At 45.6% G+C, this 19979-nt stretch overlaps 1 protein-coding gene across 1 annotated transcript in view; it reads right to left on the bottom strand.

Annotated features, from left to right (window-relative positions):
- Positions 1-19979, bottom strand: part of LOC133116857 (von Willebrand factor D and EGF domain-containing protein-like) — a 65040-nt gene that overhangs the window by 19467 nt on the left and 25594 nt on the right. The window contains 6 exon segments of the mRNA XM_061226853.1: positions 691-910; positions 5230-5480; positions 9465-9579; positions 11445-11549; positions 12223-12384; positions 14244-14380. Of these exon segments, the coding sequence (XP_061082837.1) occupies positions 691-910; positions 5230-5480; positions 9465-9579; positions 11445-11549; positions 12223-12384; positions 14244-14380 (990 nt within the window).

Raw genomic sequence — 19979 nt, 5'->3', positions numbered from 1 at the left:
CAGATATACAACATGCAGGACTGTCACAATGATCGTAGACCTGTTAGAAATGGCATTTTCAAAAAGGTAACAAAGGAGTTGAAGGAGGGAATGTGTAATACATAAAAAAGGATGATATGAATGTTTAGATGTTTGTGCATGTGTCATGTGCATTAGAAAGTTGAAAGTTGGCAACAAAAAAATATATATATATAAAAAATAAACGTCGTTGATGAGGACTGACTGCATTGTTAAATGTAGAATTAAAGGTTAAAGGTTAAAGGTTCCATATTGTACACCTTTTCCAGGATTTTATTTTAGGTCCTGATATCAATAGGAAGTGTGTGGTTTTAAGTAACAAAAACCTAAAACATAAATCTCTTATGTTCATTCACCAGCGCCATTCTCCAGCGTTCTTTACCAAGAAGAAGGCTGTTTTAGTGACTGTGTCTTTAAGGCTCATCGATATCTAAACCTCTGTTCCAATTGGCTGGCTAGCTCCAACAAGCTGAATGGCGTCTGTGATGTCACAACTTCACGGAAGTCCAAACGGCTCGTTTAAATGCACATTTTCTTCACACGTGTGGATTTATATGGGGAGCGTGTTACATTTGTCTACCACATTCGACCCGTTTTCCACACAGCAAAGGGGCCTGTACGCGGCACACAGACGCATTTCTCCCGTTGCTCAGCGAAGGAGGAGGGGCTTACCTCGCAGGCCGGCGGGGCATTGGCAGAGGAAGCCGTCCGTCTGGTCGTGGCAGGTGCCGGCTGCGCAGGGATTGGACGAGCACTCGTCCACCTCGTCCTGGCAGAGGTCCCCCGTCAGGCCGGCCGGGCACACGCAGCGGTACCGCCCGCTGCCCGGCGGGAAGAGCATGTCCGTGACACACGACCCGCCGCGCTGACAGCCACACGGCCGCACCGACACCTAGAGACACAGCGGAGAGACACGCGCCCGTCAGACAGGACCGCCGCGCTGACAGCAGCCTTCCGCTTGACCCCGCAGAAGACTGTCACAAAGACACTTTACAGAGTAACACAGGACAGAATTACACAGCTCGCAAGCCCCCATTTTGCCAAACCACATAGAGATTGTTTCAACTGACAAAAAAATGTGTTATTGTCCAAAGCTAACGGACTGCACTGTATATATTAGCATGGATGGGGGATATTAGCATGGCTGGGGGTATTAGCATGGCTGAGGATATTAGCATGCATGGGGATATCAGCATGGGTGGGGGTATTAGCATGGATGGGATATTAGCATGGCTGGGGGTATTAGCATGGATAGAGGACATTAGCATGGCTGGAGGCATTAGCACAGCTGTGGTTATTAGCAGTGGGTCTGTGCAAAAGACTACATACGGGCTGGTATCAGAGGCTTGAGTCGCATGTGGAAGCATAAGGCCAGACTTAACGGTGACTGTTCAGGATGAAGGGAAATCCGCGGCACTGGCCCTTATGTTACGGTTAAATGGACAGATTTTACTTTTAATTTCCCAGAGCATAATGTTCATGTGCTTGCACATCATAATGTTACAACATTAATAATGCCTTTTACCCTGTTTTGTGAATTCTTTATTATTTTGGTTTTAGATCCTTTTTTATTTTTTTTGCCTGTTTTTGAGTGTGCCACATCTGGAAGCCATTCTCAGCTGTACAAGTGGGTCCTGAAACTAATTTATTATTTCTGGTTCACAGGTTATGAAAAGACAAATGTTTGATAAAAGATTAGTGGAGACCCATATTTTATTTTTACATTTATTTATTACAGCCAGACTATCCCTTTGTGTTGTATCAAAGTTAAGCCACATAGCCGGCTTTCAGGCCATGTTATCTGGATAGCAGCCATGGTCATGCTATGTTCAGAATTACTAGGGGCTTCAGTGTTCCACCTGGCCCCGCACAGACAAGCAGTGCTAGACACACACTGTTCCTGTGCAGTCCAGAAGTATTTGGACAGTGGCACAACATTAACAATCACCAGGGGGTTTTTATTTATTTGTGTTCAGATTAGAATGTAGATATGGGTAAACATATAGATGTGTTTGTAGGAATGTATAGGGGCCATACCCAGGACCTCCAGTGCTACCCACTGCACCATCTGTGCTGCCTAAAGTTATTATTTTTGTACATTTATTATTGTTTGTTCATGTGCTTAGGGACTAAAGTGGTAGGAGTACACCAGTGTTTTTCTTCGCACATGTAAATGGGTTTCAGTTTAAGTGCTGGTGGAGGGAATTTATTATGTCTTTTCACATTTTGTCGTTCATCTGTTTTTAACTACTGTTTCTGCTTTGGTTACTATTTTTCATATTCGAAATAAAGATGTCAAATAAAAAAATCAAATCAAATCAAATCAAAACGTCTGCTCTTTTGGATCTGTGCACCAGCAGACTGGATATGAAATGAAACAATGAATACCAGATTAAAGTGCAGACTGTCAACTTAAATTTGAAGGGTAGTTACATCCATATCGGGTGATAAGTATAGGAATTACAACCCTTTTTCATAGTCGCCCCATTTCAGGGGGTCAAAAGTAATTGGACAGTTGGCTTCGCAGCTGTTCCTGATCAGTCGGGTGTATTGAACATGCCACAGTTGGTCTGCTGGCTGTCTCACTTTCAGGTCTCCAGGTGATGCCAGACAGACGCAATCAAGATTTAATCAGAAACGTTGTCTGTTGCTTAATATGTTACTTTACTTTATTTCATTAAATTAAAAAAATATATGTAATATTACATTGCTCTACTGACACACTAATGCAGAAAAAATAAACATTTAAAAGAGAAATTTATATTAAAAAGATCAAGGGTGCTTAAGACTTTTACACAGTACTGTATATCTCAGCTATAGTATATGAGAGAAATGCTAATATGGCAGAAACATTTTTACCATGCCTGTACATGGGCATGATGTATAAATGCTTTCCGCAGTCACAGACAAGACAATTTGATCCAGGACACAGGAACACTACCTTTTCCTAGCATACAGTACGCTCCAGAGAGAGTTTCGCATCACCAAGTTTACACGGATTTCTAAACACTGTCAAATTAATCTTTCCAAGGCCAGTCTGGATTTTATCCAGTTCTCCAGGCCGTGCCTGTGGCCTGATTCATGTCTGAGCCAGCAGGCTCCCTATGGAGGGCCAGTCCAGTACTGCCCAGTGACTCCAGATGGTGGTTGCTTTCATTGTTCCAATCGTTTGATCCAATCGTAGGGCGGCCTGTAGCATAGTGGTTAAGGTAAATGACTGGGACCGGCAAGGTCGGTGGTTCGATCTCCGGTGTAGCCACAATAAGATCCGCACAGCCGTCGGGCCCTTAAGCAAGGCCCTTAACCCTGCATTGCTCCAGGGGAGGATTGTCTCCTGCTTAGTCTAATCAACTGTACATCGCTCTGGATAAGAGCGTCGACCAAATGCCATTAATGTAATGTAACGTAATGTAATGTTTCATTTGTTCCGGACAGCAGCGTATGCTGCAAATACAATAAATAGCTTTTAGAATGAAAATACGTGTTTTTTTGCACATATTTTCTCTGTGCGTGGCAACAGAATCTCTGGAACAACCAACCGGATGCTTCCGGATCAATCCTGAATCAGGCTCAACACATCTCAGCTTTCTTCTGTCATACCCACAGATTTTCTTTCTCGTCTTATTTTTTTCTCCAGCAAATCGGGTACCGATTCGTCCAGTCAGACTACCACTGACATTTATTATTTCTCAGTATAATAATTGTAATTTCTCTTGTTGCTGAGGACATATACATAGACTTCTGAAGATCTAGCTTCTTCTTCTTGCTGAACTTGCCCAATTCTTCTGATCAGCTCCCTCTAAACTGACTTCTTACTCCCCAGCTAGACCACTCCGGTCTGCCACTGGTGGAATGACTTGCCTAGCACTGTCAGGACAGCAGAATCCCTCCCCCTATTTCGACGCAGACTAAAAACAATCCATTTCAAACTGTACCGTAGTCCTCCCTCCTGATTTCCCCCTACCCCACCCCCCCTTTCCGAAATCCCTCTTGTCTAACCCCCCCAAAAGAATTGCACTTACGATGATATATTTTTTACTAGTTATGGATGTGATGCTTTAGCTGAAAGGAAGAACCTATGCAAAATGACTAAAATGTAAATGTAAACTTCTCTGGTGATTAAATATCCTTTGGAAAGCTTTGTTCCTCCTAACCGTTATGTTATCCGCTCAGCCCATCTTAATCGTCAGTCATTACCAGTCCTTCATGCAAGCCCTCTCATCCTTCTAGATCCACGCTACTCAACTCCTGTTCCTGGGGGCCGCAGTGTCCGCAGGTATTTGCTCCAACCATGCGCTACACCACCTGATTTCATTATTTACCACTCTTCCTGAACCAAGCAGGTGAAATAATTAGAGAAATCGGGTGGTGTAGCGCATGGTTGGGGACAGCGCAGCCCTCAGGACCAGGAGTTGAGTAGCCCTGTTCTAGATCATTCCGTTTACAAAAGTCTCGGCCACTCGCCAGCAGTAGAATGGTCTAATAGGCATCATCTCATCCAGTCTTTCACACTCTATAGTCTCCTGACATTTAGATATCACATCATGGATCATCGTCTACTTGCATCACATTTAACATTTGCTTTGCATCTGAACTATAATTCGTTTTTTGTATAATTATGAATTATGCCCCCGTGCGTGTAATGATTTCAAGTTTTTAAAAATGTCATTCAATTTCATTTCAGTGTAAGTGAAATACTTTTCTGATGTATTCATATGTGAGATTAGGTTCAATGACCTCATGCACTGTGTGCTTTGCTAGACCGAAGCGCTTACTAAATTACATTTCTGAAAGACATGAAAATGCAGAGGAGCATATCACTACAATATCCAGCTCTCCAGGAGCCAAGTCCTGTCAGCAGCCAGTGGACCGACAGGGGTTTAATGGAGGGAAAATTCCAGAAGATAAATGCAAGCTTAACCCTTTCAGTGCCATATGGCAATCTCCACCTAATACCTTTTCAACCAGTCAAAATGACTGCTCTACTACTGTTTTGTGCCCCTATTAAAACCCAACTCAATTTTCTCAACCGAAGCCAAAACCCCCTCGGGATGTGGGAGGACTCCTTTGACACTGGGCTTGGGACCGAACGGGTTAATGGCGTATGGAGGTCTGTTTGTCAGGGCAGGGGCCCTGTTGTGTGGAAACGTTGTCCGGGGCGGAGCGGTTTCCGAACGCGCGCGCGCGGTGTTTTTCCGCCGCGGCTCCTACCTCCACAGTGTGTCTGCTCTGCGCGTTGCACTCGTCCGACGCCGTGAAGCCGAAGGCCTGCTTCTCCTCCGAACGGACTTTCCAGATGAGCAGCCCGGCCGGGGAGAGGGAGGCGCCCGCCGGGCCGGACTCCAGCAGGAAGAGGACAGCGGAGCCCTCCGGGTCGGCCGCGGCGAACTGGTAAACAAAGTTCTCCCCCACGAAGGTCTGCAGGCCGCCCACGGGCGGGAGGAACGTGGGGGGCCGATTCACTGGAGAGAACGAGAGGGAAGAGTAAACGGCTCAGGAGAGGTTTTGAAACAGCCGGTAGCTGGGTCGGCCGGCTCAGACAAGCTCCCCGCTCAAGACGGTTTTTGACCGGTTCAAGCTGTGTTTTGATACTGCTGCTGGTAGGTGGTAATTTCAAGCTCGCCATAGCTGCATTTTACAGCACGGAATTCCGGGACACAAAATATCAGGTCTGTCTCTCACATCACAGAGCTAGTAATAAAATTACTGTTTTTTAGTCCCAAGCGTAATAGCAGTCAGACAAAAGGCACAGAGAGGTGCTCTTTTGTACTAAGATGGCAGGTATGCCATTTACCAAGGCAGTGCATGCCCCATATCTGTACATTACATTAAAGGCGTTTGGCTGACACTTTTATCCAGAGCGACAAACAGTTGATTAGACTAAGCAGGAGACAATCCTCCCCTGGAGCAATGCAGGGTTAAGCCTTGCTCATGGGCCCAATGGCTGTGTGGAACTTATTGTGGCTACACCGGGAATCAAACCAATGACCTTGCGGGTCCCAGGCATGTACCTTAACCACTAAGCTACAGGTTGCTGTACAGCACTAAGAGTCTGGCATTATGTTTCCCACAGAAATGAATACAATACCTACAAACATTCACTCCTAACAAACACTTCTGTATACTCTGACCTCTGACCTCCTAGAATTCAGACACAACTTTACACAGCCGCACAATAAAGCCCCAAACTTGGGTAATTAGGTGATTCTCCCTCTCTTTTGTCTGCTTTTATAGTTTCTTTTTACTTTTCCTGCCTCGAGCTCTGCAATTATCCATTTTCCGAAGTCAACAGAATTCAGCACACTAGGACATGGACCTGCAGTTTGAAGGACAGCTTCAAAAGCAACTGTCCAAAAGCAACAGTCGACAACTCGCAACTCACACAATTGCTTATTTATTTGAATTAATGCCATAGAAACTATCATATCATGCCAGCTTTCAAGTATCAAGCATTAGGCTTGATACACACATGTAAAAGTCATAGCCTTGGTCCATAATTCCATCCATCAAAGTATGATGAGTTTCAGCATCTTGAACATTTTACTGAAGGAAAGCCAAGTTATTCACACGAAGCATAAACTCTATGCATCTGGAAAAATATTAATTCCAAAGTATTGCGCCAAGATTAAACATATTGATCAGGTTAAGACAACATTGTTAAAGTCTTGGGGTTTGCTTTGCTCTCGGTGGTGATAAAGGAAATGATGTCATGTAGTTTGGGTAAGAGGAAGCCCCGCTCACTGGACGTTTGTTTGCTTTTCACACCATCCTCTGTGCATGAATCTCACAGGTCAACAGTTTCTTAAATACTCACACCACCCTATCCAGCACCAACAATCATTTGAAGGTAAAAGTGACTTAGACCACATTTCTTCCCCCATTCTGACATTTGGTCGGAACAACAGCTGAACCTCTCGACCACATCTGCATGCTTTTATGCATTTAGCTGCTGCCACAGGATTTGCTGATTAAATATTTGCATGAACAAGCTGGGGTACAGGTCTACCAAATAGATTTCTCACTGAGTGTACGTTGCTCTGTTAATTTGGAGAATACCGCACTTTGCAGATAACCCCTTAAAAGCCCACCATAGACACTCTGAAGTAGAGGGCACAGATCAGGAACAGGCGACAGGCTGATGCGTGCGGCGGATTCATTATGAACGCAGCCGCAGAATCCGGGGAGAGGAGGCCTGGCCCCTCAGCGGCGCACAGCTGCTCCGCCGGTCCAGGCCTGCCCCGATCACTCCCTTCCCAAAGATGATGACATGAGTCTGGAACACAGGAAGCCGTAAATGAAGGCCAAAGCTGGGGCAATCCGCACAGCAGGCCTGACGGAGGCTTCCAAGGAGGCGCGCGGGGAGTGGAGCGAAGAAGGACACCCTTTAATAACTGTAGAAAGCGCGTACGGGCGGAAAACTCGCCGTGACCCTCGGCTCCGGGTGACTGCAGAGGCGCAAACATCATTTAAAGAACTTGCCATGATTAAAGCCTTCCTCGTAAGGCAGAGGAAGGCTTCATGAAATTATAATTTTATTTTATTCAGTTATGTTCCTGCCAAGGTATAGCCAGGTACACGCTTGCCGATAGCTCCTGATTTTAACCTCAACCGCAGTCCGGCTGACGGGAGTCAGTTGGGCCAGTGGTTGGCAAACGTTTTTTCTATAGAGCAGTTGTCCTCACTCTTGGTCCTGGAGAGCCGCAGGGTGTGCTGACTTTTTGTTCTATGGAACAAGTGAATGCAGCAGTGTCAGTGCGACATGACTGATAATCACAAATATTTGACATCTGCGTCACACTGATTGCAAATCACCTTCGCTAACACCACTGTGGGCCTTTGCTAACACCACATGGCACTAGATGTCTACCTAATAAAGGGACCGGTTGCTTTCTCATTGACTCGTGCGCATGCTTTATTTCCACCCGTTTCATCTTGAAACCGCAAAAGATTTCTGAGGATAATTGTCCGCATTCAACATGTACAGTCGGTGGTATTGGCAGCGGTCAACACGTGGGAGAGAGCATAGGCGGGCGTACAGCACCAGCAGCGCATTCCTGCACGTCAGGACACGGCAGCTGACATGCAGCCTGTGTCAGTGCCTTCAGATAGCCTCTGAAGAGCACACCCGGAGACAGTCAGCATATCAGGGCTGTGTGGAGGCCGCTGCCCTCCATGGCTTCCCCTCGAGTTTGAGCTGGCTCGATGGTACAAACATGTCTTGCATTCTGTATTCAATATTTACAAAAGGCTCTCAATTTGCCATGACCCATTAAATGATAATCACATTTATGAATCATGCATTTCTGTGTTTATTTTTCTTGGAAAGGGGTGTAAAATCGAGAGGGAGTGATTACATTACATTAATGGCATTTGGTAGACTCCCTTATCCAGAGCGACGTACAGTTGAATAGACTAATCAGGAGACAATCCTCCCCTGGAGCAATGCAGGGTTAAGGGCCTTGCTCAAGGGCCCGATGACTATACGGATCTTATTCTGGCTACACACGCGGATCGAACCACCGATCCCAGTCATGTACCTTAACCACTACGCTACAGGCCGCCCTAGGTGCAAACATGTCTAGTGAGCATTCTGCAATCAATATTTACAAAAGGTTCTCAACTTGACATGACCCATTAAATGATAATTACATTTGTGAATCATGCATTTCTGTGTTTATTTATTTTGGAAAGCGGTGTAAAATCGGTGAAAGGAATCTCGGCACAGCTGTAGCAGCAGAAAGCTGGTTTAACCCCAGTAGGGAGACACACAGCATCGCTTCTTTGATGTAAACAGGCAATAGAGGAGAGTAGTGGTTACCACCATCATACTGCCATGTTGTATTCTGGATACAATGTTTGGGCAGAAAGGTAGTAGCCAAATAAAAGACAGCAGGAATGCTAGGTAGCTCCAATAGCCAGCTACCCTTACTAATTTCGCCAATAATTTATAGGTGTTTTCCTAATTTTATTTGTCTTCCATTCTGTCCAAAGGATTTATCCTTAGTTTGGCGAAGAAATAAGGTAAAATCTTCCTCCTGGGAGGAAGAATATGGCATGATTTAATTATCATATCTTGTCAAACTTATCAGATAGGACAGCACAGCCTGAAATTTCCTGCAGCCTAGATACGACCTCCAAACACAGCACAGTGCAGCAATTAAATTAACTGGAAAATAAAGCTATTACTATTTTTATTGACCCCGTCTGGATGTGGCACAACTATGTGATACTTGGACAGACCAATTGAAAAAAATGTGCTAGTTCAATTATGAATTGCTGTTCAGTATGCTAGCCTAATTGTCACTTGAAATGCATCACCAAATACACCTTTCCAAGGATCTGTGGAAGCTGAAAACAAAGGTGGCCATAGGAGAATGATTCTCCCTGAGCTCCGATGATGAAAAGGAACATGATGCAACTGGAAAAAACAACTGAACGAGTCTTACTTTCATTTAGTGACCATGTGAATTTGGAGGTAGTTGAATTACACAGGAGACACGGGCTGGTGGGATTGGGGTCTTCCTCGGCAAAGCACATCCCGTCAATATTACAGGCCTTCTCCTGATGAGAGAGGGTATGAGAAACAGAGAGAGAGAGAAAGGGAGAGAGAGGGGGAGAGAGAGAGAAAATTCACTAATGTAATGTACTTGTGCTGCCTTAGTGTTTCAACTCTGTTAAAAAAACATTCAACACCATTTTCTGTAACAAATTATATGCATTGAGAGGGTGGCATATCCATGATTTTTCAAGTCAATTGCAATAGGCAAGAAATACATATTAAACTATACAGAGGGGCTTTTGCTATACAACTGTTGGTGGGTGTACTCAAGGGGGTTTTGCTATAAATAAATCCCGCTAGCTCATTTTTATAAATGTACTGTAGGTTGCTTATCAACTTGTCATTTTGTATACGTCTGCCCAAATGCCAGCCTCTGAGAAAATAGAATCTGGAAAAAAGGTTAGTCAACTCCCGGCTTTGCAATTTTCCCTGATACAACATAAAAACATCACATTTGTTTCCATGCAACAACATGGGCAGTTCACCCAAAGAAGATATTAAAGTATGTTTCCACTTACTTTTCCACTCAGAGTACTATCTATCCATCTGGATAGTTTTGCTGAGATGTGATGAGTTTTCTACATTTCACAGCTGTTTTAGGGGCAGTTCACCATGATATAATGAACCTCTAAGGACCGATTGACAACTTGCTGCACAATGCTGGAGTGCTACAGCGGAAACCTCTGCTGCACAGACACAGCTGGCCACATCCCACGGCAGAATAAATAGTTCCTGATTAAAGTTCTGTTGAAGTTTGCATGTAACTCTGGCATTATATTTGGAAAGAGACATTGTTGTTGAGTTTTTCTAAAGCAAATTGTCTGTGCATTGATTGCCAGAATAAAACTGGTCCATAAGAGGTCCATTATATCATGGCAAACTGTGTCTAAAAACCTAGAAAATTTGTCATATCTAAGCAAAACTATCTACATTTACATTTTAGTCATTTGGCAGACGCTTTTAATCCAAAGCGATTTACAAGTGCATAGGTTCTACCACTATCTGAATGGGATGATAGTACAACTCCGCTAAAAAGCTATTTGATTGAACTTGGTTCACGCAAGTGAGTGGCTAACTAATGTCATCAATCATTTATGTTGACAGTGTTTGTCAGTGGAGTTCAATGTAACTTTTTATTGGCTCCAAAGATTTGCATGTGTCTATGTCTTGCTGTGTCTTGTGAAATCTCTTCTCCCAGTTGCAGTTTGACATTTACCTGGTCAAAGCCAGAACAGCTGCACAGCTAATGTTCATCATTGGCAAGTCAACCCGGGTAACTGACAGCCTACATTCTGATCAGGCGTGCTCAGAAAAAGAACAGTTTGGGAAAGATTTTTCTATTGGTGTGATCTTTTTATGATGGACAGCTGGACAATACAGACACCTCATCAATTCCTCAAATACAGGCTGAATGTTTTAGTATATCCCAAATAATGGTCCATATTATTTTCTTACATAGCATGTGTGTAAACACCTTGAATCAACTCCGCTAGCATTTGGAACAGTATGCTCTTGGCTCTTGACAACAATGAGCAGAGAACTTGTGTTTTTAACTGTGTTAAAGATATACAGCTGGTTCATTTATCCGGTGAAGTAGCAAACTCAGGGGTTCAATGCCATTCCACCAACAATCTGAGTTATAAGCCCTGTTTCCTGACTACTATGGTACCACGTCTTAGCTTACATGGCAAAAATCTAAATTATTGCCAGGGAAAAAAGACTCAAATTTTATACATCCAGAGATGACCTGACCAACCTGCAGAATAGAGACAAAAATATAAAAGCCATGGTTATTCAGCCTAGTCCACGGTACCTGATGGAAATGGCAAAGAAATGCAGTATTATTTGAGCAGTGTTTGTAGATTACCTTTAACTTACAAAGTCCGGAGAGAGACGATTCGCAGACCTGACAGACTCCATCGTACAGCGTCAGCACCTTGGGCTTGCTGAACAGGGACCCATCGTTTGTCACCTGGGAACAAAGAGGTTTGCCGTAAAACTCAATATAGGTTCACCATAAAAGGTACATTCCTACTACCTGGTGCTTTACCTGTGCCCAGGCAATACCTTATATTCCAAAATCCTTCAATTATTTATCATATTATTATAATTAATATAACACAAATTAATATAAACCATTAATATAAGCCATTCATATAATATAATATAATATAATATAATATGACAGGTGAACGTGCTGTACCTATGGGACAGGTGAACGTGCTGTACCTATGGGACAGGTGAACGTGCTGTACCTATGGGATAGGTGTATGTGCTGTACCTATGGGACAGGTGAACATGCTGTACCTATGGGACAGGTGAACGTGCTGTACCTATGGGACAGGTGAACGTGCTGTACTTATGGGACAGGTGAACGTGCTGTATCTATGGGACAGGTGAACGTGCTGTACCTATGGGACAGGTGAATGGGACAGGTGAACGTGCTGTACCTATGGGACAGGTGAATGGGACAGGTGAATGGGACAGGTGAACGTGCTGTACTTATGGGACAGGTGAACGTGCTGTACCTATGGGACAGGTGAACGTGCTGTACCTATGGGACAGGTGAATGGGACAGGTGAACGTGCTGTACCTATGGGACAGGTGAACGTGCTGTACCCATGGGACAGGTGAAAGCTCTGTACCTTAATTTCCCATCTGTCAATGGGCTTGTCATCCACCATGAAGTCCATAATGTCAGCAGCCATGTTGCTCAGTGAGGGAATGGCACAGTCAACAGCTTTGGAGCTCAGGAAGGTGGCCTTGGTTCGCTGTTGCTCCCCTGGTTTCCACTCGCCATTAATATACTACAAACAAGAGAAATACAAGAGATGGGAAAATCAGAGATCTATTATGATGAAAGTTACAGGCATAGTATGATTATGCTGATTCATTTCAAGGACATGCCAAGGTAATTGATGGTGCAGTTGTGTATTGCAGAAAGTTGAGTATTTAATCTCAGACAAAGCCAACGAACACACCTCTCTCTCATAGGGGACTATGGCCAACAGTCATTCAAGGTGACTGATAAATAACGTATATAGAGTATGTAACACAGTAAATAAATAAGAAAATAAATGAGAAAATGAATAAGAACTAAATCCAAATTCACCAAGGAGGGGAAATAAAACGTGAAACCAGAATTTTCCAGTTTTTCCTGGACTCCTCAGGTCCTAAAATCCCAGTGGAGACATCAATATGGAGGGATGGTAGATGCGATGATGTGAATGGAAAGTTCTGCTCTAAACTGAAAATGCACAACGCTCAATGCAGACCATGGGCGAAACCCATTACCGCCAAGTCCGTAATCATTTCTCTAAGAGCCGCTAAACTTCACTGCAGGAGTTTGGTAATAACCAGCAGAAACACCACCAAAAGACAGAAACAACACCAAAAGACAGAAACACCACCAAAAGACAGAAACAACCTAGGAAATAAGTACTTCCTGTCATGATGGAAAGTAATTAGTGTGGGGAGAGCAAGGAACAAGACTGCAATTTAAACTCAGCTCGTCTTCTCTGTTATCATTTGAGTTAAGCGAGGAAGAGCCATTTCAGTCGACTTGAAATGGCTCAATCAATCAGTCAATATGGGGAAATATTAAACTGAGCAAAATAACAACATGCAAATGAATATACTTGGGTACACCTAACTGGCCTCCCTTTCCCCCCTCATTGCCAGAGAGGACAGTGAGCTAGTGATACAGGGTGTTTGGTGATGACTTTGCTACATTATTATTTACAGACCCTTTTGAGAATGCTTTTTGTCAGACATTAAGATGGTATCTGTCTTTTTATGATGGACTGTTAACATATTTCTGTGCAGTACATTGGCTTCTCTGTGCTACCAGACCAACCAGGGGTACTGGAGATTGCTGACTGGAATAGCAAGAGTTATTACTGCATTCACATGTTGTTAGGTCCCCAAGTAGTCTTTTCTTTTTTTTTTGGTGGCCAGGGTGATTTAACCAGAGGTTTCCTTCCATAACATGGAATCCTCCCCCAACCATCCCTCTTCTAAAAAAAAACTAAAAAAAACTATGACGATTGTCTTTGTTTATGACTGCTCTACAAGCATGTTTTGCCATTTAAGGATTTGATGCTTTTCACTTATGCACTTGAATGAATGCACTTGAAAGCTTTTCATTTTGGATTAAAAGCATCTGCTAAATTACTAAAATGTAAATGTAAAAGTTGGACAGTACCGCACAACAACTGTTATTTGGGCGCATATGAGCGATGCCTTCAAATCTAATCTCCTTTATGGGAAGCAAAGCTTCTGTAACATCTTAAATGAGCATCGGGTAAATGATTTTAGATTCCCCAGTCCCTTCTGCGGGGTTGTCACGGTGTTGTCACGGTGTTGTCACAGTGTTGTCACGGTGTTGTCACGGTGTTGTCACAGTGTTGTCACAGTGTTGTCACAGGGTTGTCACAGGGTTGTCACAGGGTTGTCACGGTGTTGTCACGGTGTTGTCAAGGTGTTGTCACAGGTTTGTCACGGTGTTGTCAAGGTGTTGTCACGGGGTTGTCAAGGTGTTGTCACGGGGTTGTCACGGGGTTGTCACGGTGTTGTCACGGTGTTGTCAAGGTGTTGTCACGGGGTTGTCACGGTGTTGTCACGGTGTTGTCACGGTGTTTCCGTGGCAGCGGGCAGGTCTTCTCACCGTCAGCTTGGTGGCGTGGCAGCTCAGGTCGGGCAGGTCGATGAATCCCAGGCCGAAGACACGCACTTTGTTGCACTCAAAGGCCCTGATGTCACACAGTCCACTGTTCTCCAGGTCCGTCACCTCGATCGGCTGATCTGTCATACCAGAGAAATGATTTTTTTATCACTAGTGCACCTTTTCACATGTTGAGAACAAAAAAAAAAAAAAAAAAAAAAAATATATATATATATATCTTTTTTTTTATGTAAAAAAAAAAAAAGCTAATGCCTGAATTTAATGAAGCTGGATAATTACTTGTTGTGCCATATGGTCCAGAATTATTACCGTCTTCCTTACAGTAATAATTTAGCTATTGTAGCAAGTTAATGACACATCACTAAAGGCTGAAAGCAAAGCAGGTCATTGCCATGCTTTTGAAACTCCCCATTTCTTCAGCAAACTATGTGGGGGGAACGTCTCAGAGATGGGAATGAAGGCTGGTGACATTCGGGTTATACTTCACGAATTAAATATATTTAAAATTAAACAACGACCACAATCAATGTGGCGTTATAACGTTAATTAACATTCTATGATTTCAGTTGAGGGAGTATAAACCAGCCTAAAATTTTATGACTCTTTGTAGGATACCCTTATCAGGCTCATCTGTCTCTCTACATTTTTATTTTTATATTCCTGTTGCAACAAGCTCACAATTCATCTTCTGCAAGGGCAAACCACAGGCGACAACACAAAGAGACCAGGTCAGCTTGCTGTATTCCCACCACCCTTCAGGGTACATTTCTGACGCCCTCCCTTTTCTAAGCTCTTAGTGTCACCTTTAATATCAAACACCAAAATCAGAAGCAAAATTAGTGCCACAAATCAGAGTCTGACTAACCAAAACATTTTAGGCAAGCCATTACAACTCTCTTCTTCTACACTCCTCTAAAACACACAGAGTTAGGAGGGAGCCCCCCCCCCCCCCCACCATAAACACAGCGGCACCAAAGACCACATTCTGTTCATTTCAAATGTTTACACGCTCACTCGCAGTGTACAGGTAGTGATTTCTGACTGGCAGCGCTATTCAAAGAGAGCGCTCCTACGAAAACAAGCAAGCGTGCAGGTCACGGCCCACAAGCTCCAGACAACAAAGGGAAAGGGCGAGCAATATTGTGACCCCCTGCGGCTGAAGGGCAGCGCGGGGCAGGGCGGGGAGGAGGCCGGCAGCCCGAGGCGCTGAAGGGAACGCGGCGCTGTTATTTCACACAGCGTGACGCGCCTCACACCGTCTCACCGCCTCTGCGCTGCGGCCGAGAACCCAGACACAGCGCCAATAACGCTCTGCGGCCGAGAACCCAAACGCAGCGCCAAATAACGCTCTGTGGCCGAGAACCCAAACGCAGCGCCAATAACGCTCTGCGACCGAGAACCCAAACGCAGCGCCAATAACGCTCTGCGACCGAGAACCCAAACGCAGCACCAATAACGCTCTGTGACCGAGAACCCAAATGCAGCGCCAATAACGCTCTGCGGCCGAGAACCCAAACGCAGCGCCAATAACGCTCTGCGACCGAGAACCCAAACGCAGCGCCAATAACGCTCTGCGACCGAGAACCCAAACGCAGCGCCAATAACGCTCTGCGACCTAGAACCCAAACGCAGCGCCAATAACGCTCTGCGACCGAGAACCCAAATGCAGCGCCAATAACGCTCTGCGGCCGAGAACCCAAACGCAGCGCCAATAATGCTCTGCGACCGAGAACCCAAACGCAGCGCCAATAACGCTCTGTGACCGAGAACCCAAACGCAGCGCCAATAACGCTCTGCGGCCGAGAACCCAAACGCAGCGCCAATAACGCTCTGCGACCGAGAACCCAAACGCCGCGCCAATAACACTCTGCGACCGAGAACCCAAACGCAGCGCCAATAACGCTCTGTGACCGAGAACCCAAACGCAGCGCCAATAACGCCCGGCGGCCGAGAACCCAAACGCAGCGCCAATAACGCTCTGTGACCGAGAACCCAAACGCAGCGCCAATAACGCCCGGCGGCCGAGAACCCAAACGCAGCGCCAATAACGCTCTGCGGCCGAGAACCCAAACGCAGCGCCAATAACGCTCTGCGACCGAGAACCCAAACGCAGCGCCAATAACGCTCTGCGGCCGAGAACCCAAACGCAGCGCCAATAACGCTCTGTGACCGAGAACCCAAACGCAGCGCCAATAACCCTCTGCGACCGAGAACCCAAACGCAGCGCCAATAACGCTCTGCGACCGAGAACCCAAACGCAGCGCCAATAACGCTCTGCGACCGAGAACCCAAACGCAGCGCCAATAACGCTCTGCGGCCGAGAACCCAAACGCAGCGCCAATAACGCTCTGCGACCGAGAACCCAAACGCAGCGCCAATAACGCTCTGCGGCTGAGAACCCAAATGCAGCGCCAATAACGCTCTGAGGAACGGCGCAATGTAGCCCTGTCAGCACGGGGTCGTGCCGCTTATTGACAACTAGCTCATTAGCTCACTCTGGCACATTTACATTGATATGGAAACTGAAAATGTTGATTAATGTGCACTGTCCCTGGTAAAAAAAATATGTTCTATTGCCAATTTGGAAGCATGGAAGGCCACTACCCATCAAAATCTTGACGTTTTCTGTTAGTTCACATGCCTAGAAAGTTTTTTTATATCCAAAATAAATGTTTGCTCAGTTAGCAAGAAAAGAACATTGTGATATATGGCCTCATGCAAAGGCTATAATGCTTTCCTATATGTTCACTAATGTAATGTCAGACTGAGAGGATATTATCCAGTTGCTAATTGCCGCAGGATATTACATTACATTACATTAATGGCATTTGGCAGACGCTCTTATCCAGAGCGACGTACAGTTGATTAGACTAAGCAGGAGACAATCCTCCCCTGGAGCAATGCAGGGTTAAGGGCCTTGCTCAAGGGCCCAACGGCTGTGCGGATCTTATTGTGGCTACACTGGGGATCGAACCACCGACCTTGTGTGTCCCAGTCATGGACCTTAACCACTACGCTACAGGCCGATATTTCTACACTTTTTTCTGGCCTGGTGCTCAGTGGGTAACTTACACACATAAGTGGGTCATCCTCACGGATACACCTATTTAAAGCCAGACCAGTGTTTCTGCAAACAACAGCACTCAAAAAAGCAACAAAAAAAGACGACCGTGGTGTGCCTTCCATTAACAAGAAGCAACAGCGTGAAGCAGTCCATCTAGGAAATGTTGCCGTCAGCACACTGTACTATTGAAATAATAGCAATATGTTATGTCTGCTTTCTTTCAGACGACTTCTCAAGCTAGGTATGCGTCACCTCAGCTCCCCCTCCACACAAACACATGAAGAAGAAGAAGGGGGCAAATGTCAACGAGCCATAAAATCACATTCCTTTCTGGAGGCTATGGCGAATATGCAGGGGATGCTGGTGGAGTGCAGGGATACTCAATCTCACCCAGAAAGTGTGGGTGCAGGCTTTTGTTCAAAACAAGCCGTTATACACCCGATTCTACTAATCACTAATCTACTACAATCCTTAGCAAAGACTAGTGGCTGATTAGAAGAATCAAGTGGGTTGGAACACAGGTCTGCACCCACACCGGCCGTTTCTGGGAGAGTATCCCGGGGGGAGTGGACAGAGGAGGGGGTGGGCTTTCGGTAAGAGGCCTCCTCACCTTCCCTAGCCCCGCTGCATGCTGAGCAGGTAGGACAAAATGGAGGCAGGGATTGTGATGATTCTGAGGGCTCACTGCTGCCCTGCCAAGTAGCCAGTGGCTCCCCTCCTGGTACCATTAAAGGTCCCATATTGTGGAAATTGACATTTCCATTGCCATGTGGATTATAAAAGAGTTGAAGGTGCTATGAAAACACTGTGACGTTTGGACTTCCGTGAAGTTGTGACATCATAACGACACGGTCATTTGCTTCAGCATGGCCCCACCCTTGTAGCCTGAACAAATCCAACCGCTCGGCACAGACAGCGCTCAGTTATCCAGCCAATCAGAACAAAGGTTAGTAGAAGTGAACCAACCAACAGATCGATGTCAATGAGCCTTAAAGGCACAGTCACCAAAACGGCCTGTTCTTAGGAAAGCTCATGAGAGGTACTGGAGAACGGACATGTAAAACTTGATAGATCGTTTTTTGGTGCTTAAAGCCACACACACACACACGTCATATGGATATCAGGGCCTGAAATAAAACGCTGGAAATGCGTGCAATATGGGACCTTTAAGGTAGCGTAACGAGAGCTGCAGCCGGCCTCAGCCACGCTCCCGCAGAGTTCAGAGCCCTGACCCGTGTCAGGCGCGGAGGAGGAGCGGGGGAGGGGGGGGGGCACACGCGTGTATTTACGAGGAGACGTCCCTGAGCAGCAGCTGTGTTTGACCGGGGGCCTCGCTCGTCTGAGAGGTCAGGGGGTGGGTAGGGCCGGCCTCGCGCTCCCTGTGTTCAAGCAGTGATGAATTGGGGGCAAACAAGTGACCCGTCTCCCTGAAGGGTGTTCTCGCCAAACCCGGCCCGTTTTAAAGGAGCACACGCCTCTCTCTCTCTCGAGCCATTACACTGCCGTATAACGTTCTCCATATCGGATTTTATTCTCGTCAGCCGAATGTAAGAGAACCAATTAAAGCTGACTTTGCCGCACACGGCATGGGTCAAGAGCCCTTTGAAAGGCTAGGCCCTTCAGGTCGGGCCTGGATGTAGAGCAGTTCTGGCTCGAAGCCACAGGGGGCGCTGACAGGCACAAATCATGAACGCTGATGTTTATAATGGAGGGGTCATGGTCAGCTCTCCAGCGTCACTGGAACAGCAGTGATCTGGGGCACGGACCGTGGACATTGTGCCGAGCCATAATTCAGAGATAAATCTCTTATCGCGTGTTATTCAACAGGTCAGGGAACAAAAACGCACAGTATTAAAATACTTGCAGTAACCATTTACGAGTGGTGCATAAATCAGTGGTGCATTCATAGAAAATTAAACTAAACCAGGTTTTAATGTCAGGATGTCCTGGCAAATGCAGGTATGAACATTAAAGATGCAGTAAGATTTTTGTGTTAAAACATTGTTGTAAGACCATTGTAAATCACTTCCAATCATTGAAAAAAGTATCACTGACATCTTGACTCACCCTCTGCCTGCGTTTATAGTCTTCAAATTCGGGTTTAAAAATATGCAGTTGACGGGCCATCACTCTGTACCAAAACATTGTACAGCTGTACAATAATTCAAGCTCATTGGTTGAAAATTGGTTCTAATTGCCACAGCCAATGGCGTTTCAACGTCAGCGCATTCACAGAGAAGGGGTAGGATTGTTGCTGCAATTCCTCTCTTGACTGTTAAAAGTCAGAAATTGTACCATTGTACCTTTAAAAAAAAAAAAGAACCCTACAATCGAACAGAGGGCAAGGGGGCTTAATCGACTAGTTTGTACACCCTAGTTTGTTATGCTTCTGAAACTCCAGGGGCTTCCAGCAAGGACGCCGGCTCAAGGCAGCTGAAGATATGCCGTGTGACTCGTGCAGTTTTTACTGCATCCGGCCCCTCCCCCAGCCCAGCAGCTGTGCCGTCAACACGGCCCACGCGTGTGACGGCGTGCAGACATCCCCTACGCGTCAGCCCTGTGCTCAGCCCTGTGTTCAGCCCTGTGTTCAGCCCTGTGCTCAGCCCTGTGTTCAGCCCTCTGTTCAGCCCTGTGTTCAGCCCTGTGCTCAACCC

Source organism: Conger conger, chromosome 17, assembly GCF_963514075.1.
Source record: "Conger conger chromosome 17, fConCon1.1, whole genome shotgun sequence".
NCBI classification, from domain to species: Eukaryota; Metazoa; Chordata; class Actinopteri; order Anguilliformes; family Congridae; genus Conger; species Conger conger.
The sequence above is the reverse complement of the archived record's forward strand: the minus strand, read 5'-3'. Positions and strand labels throughout refer to the sequence as shown.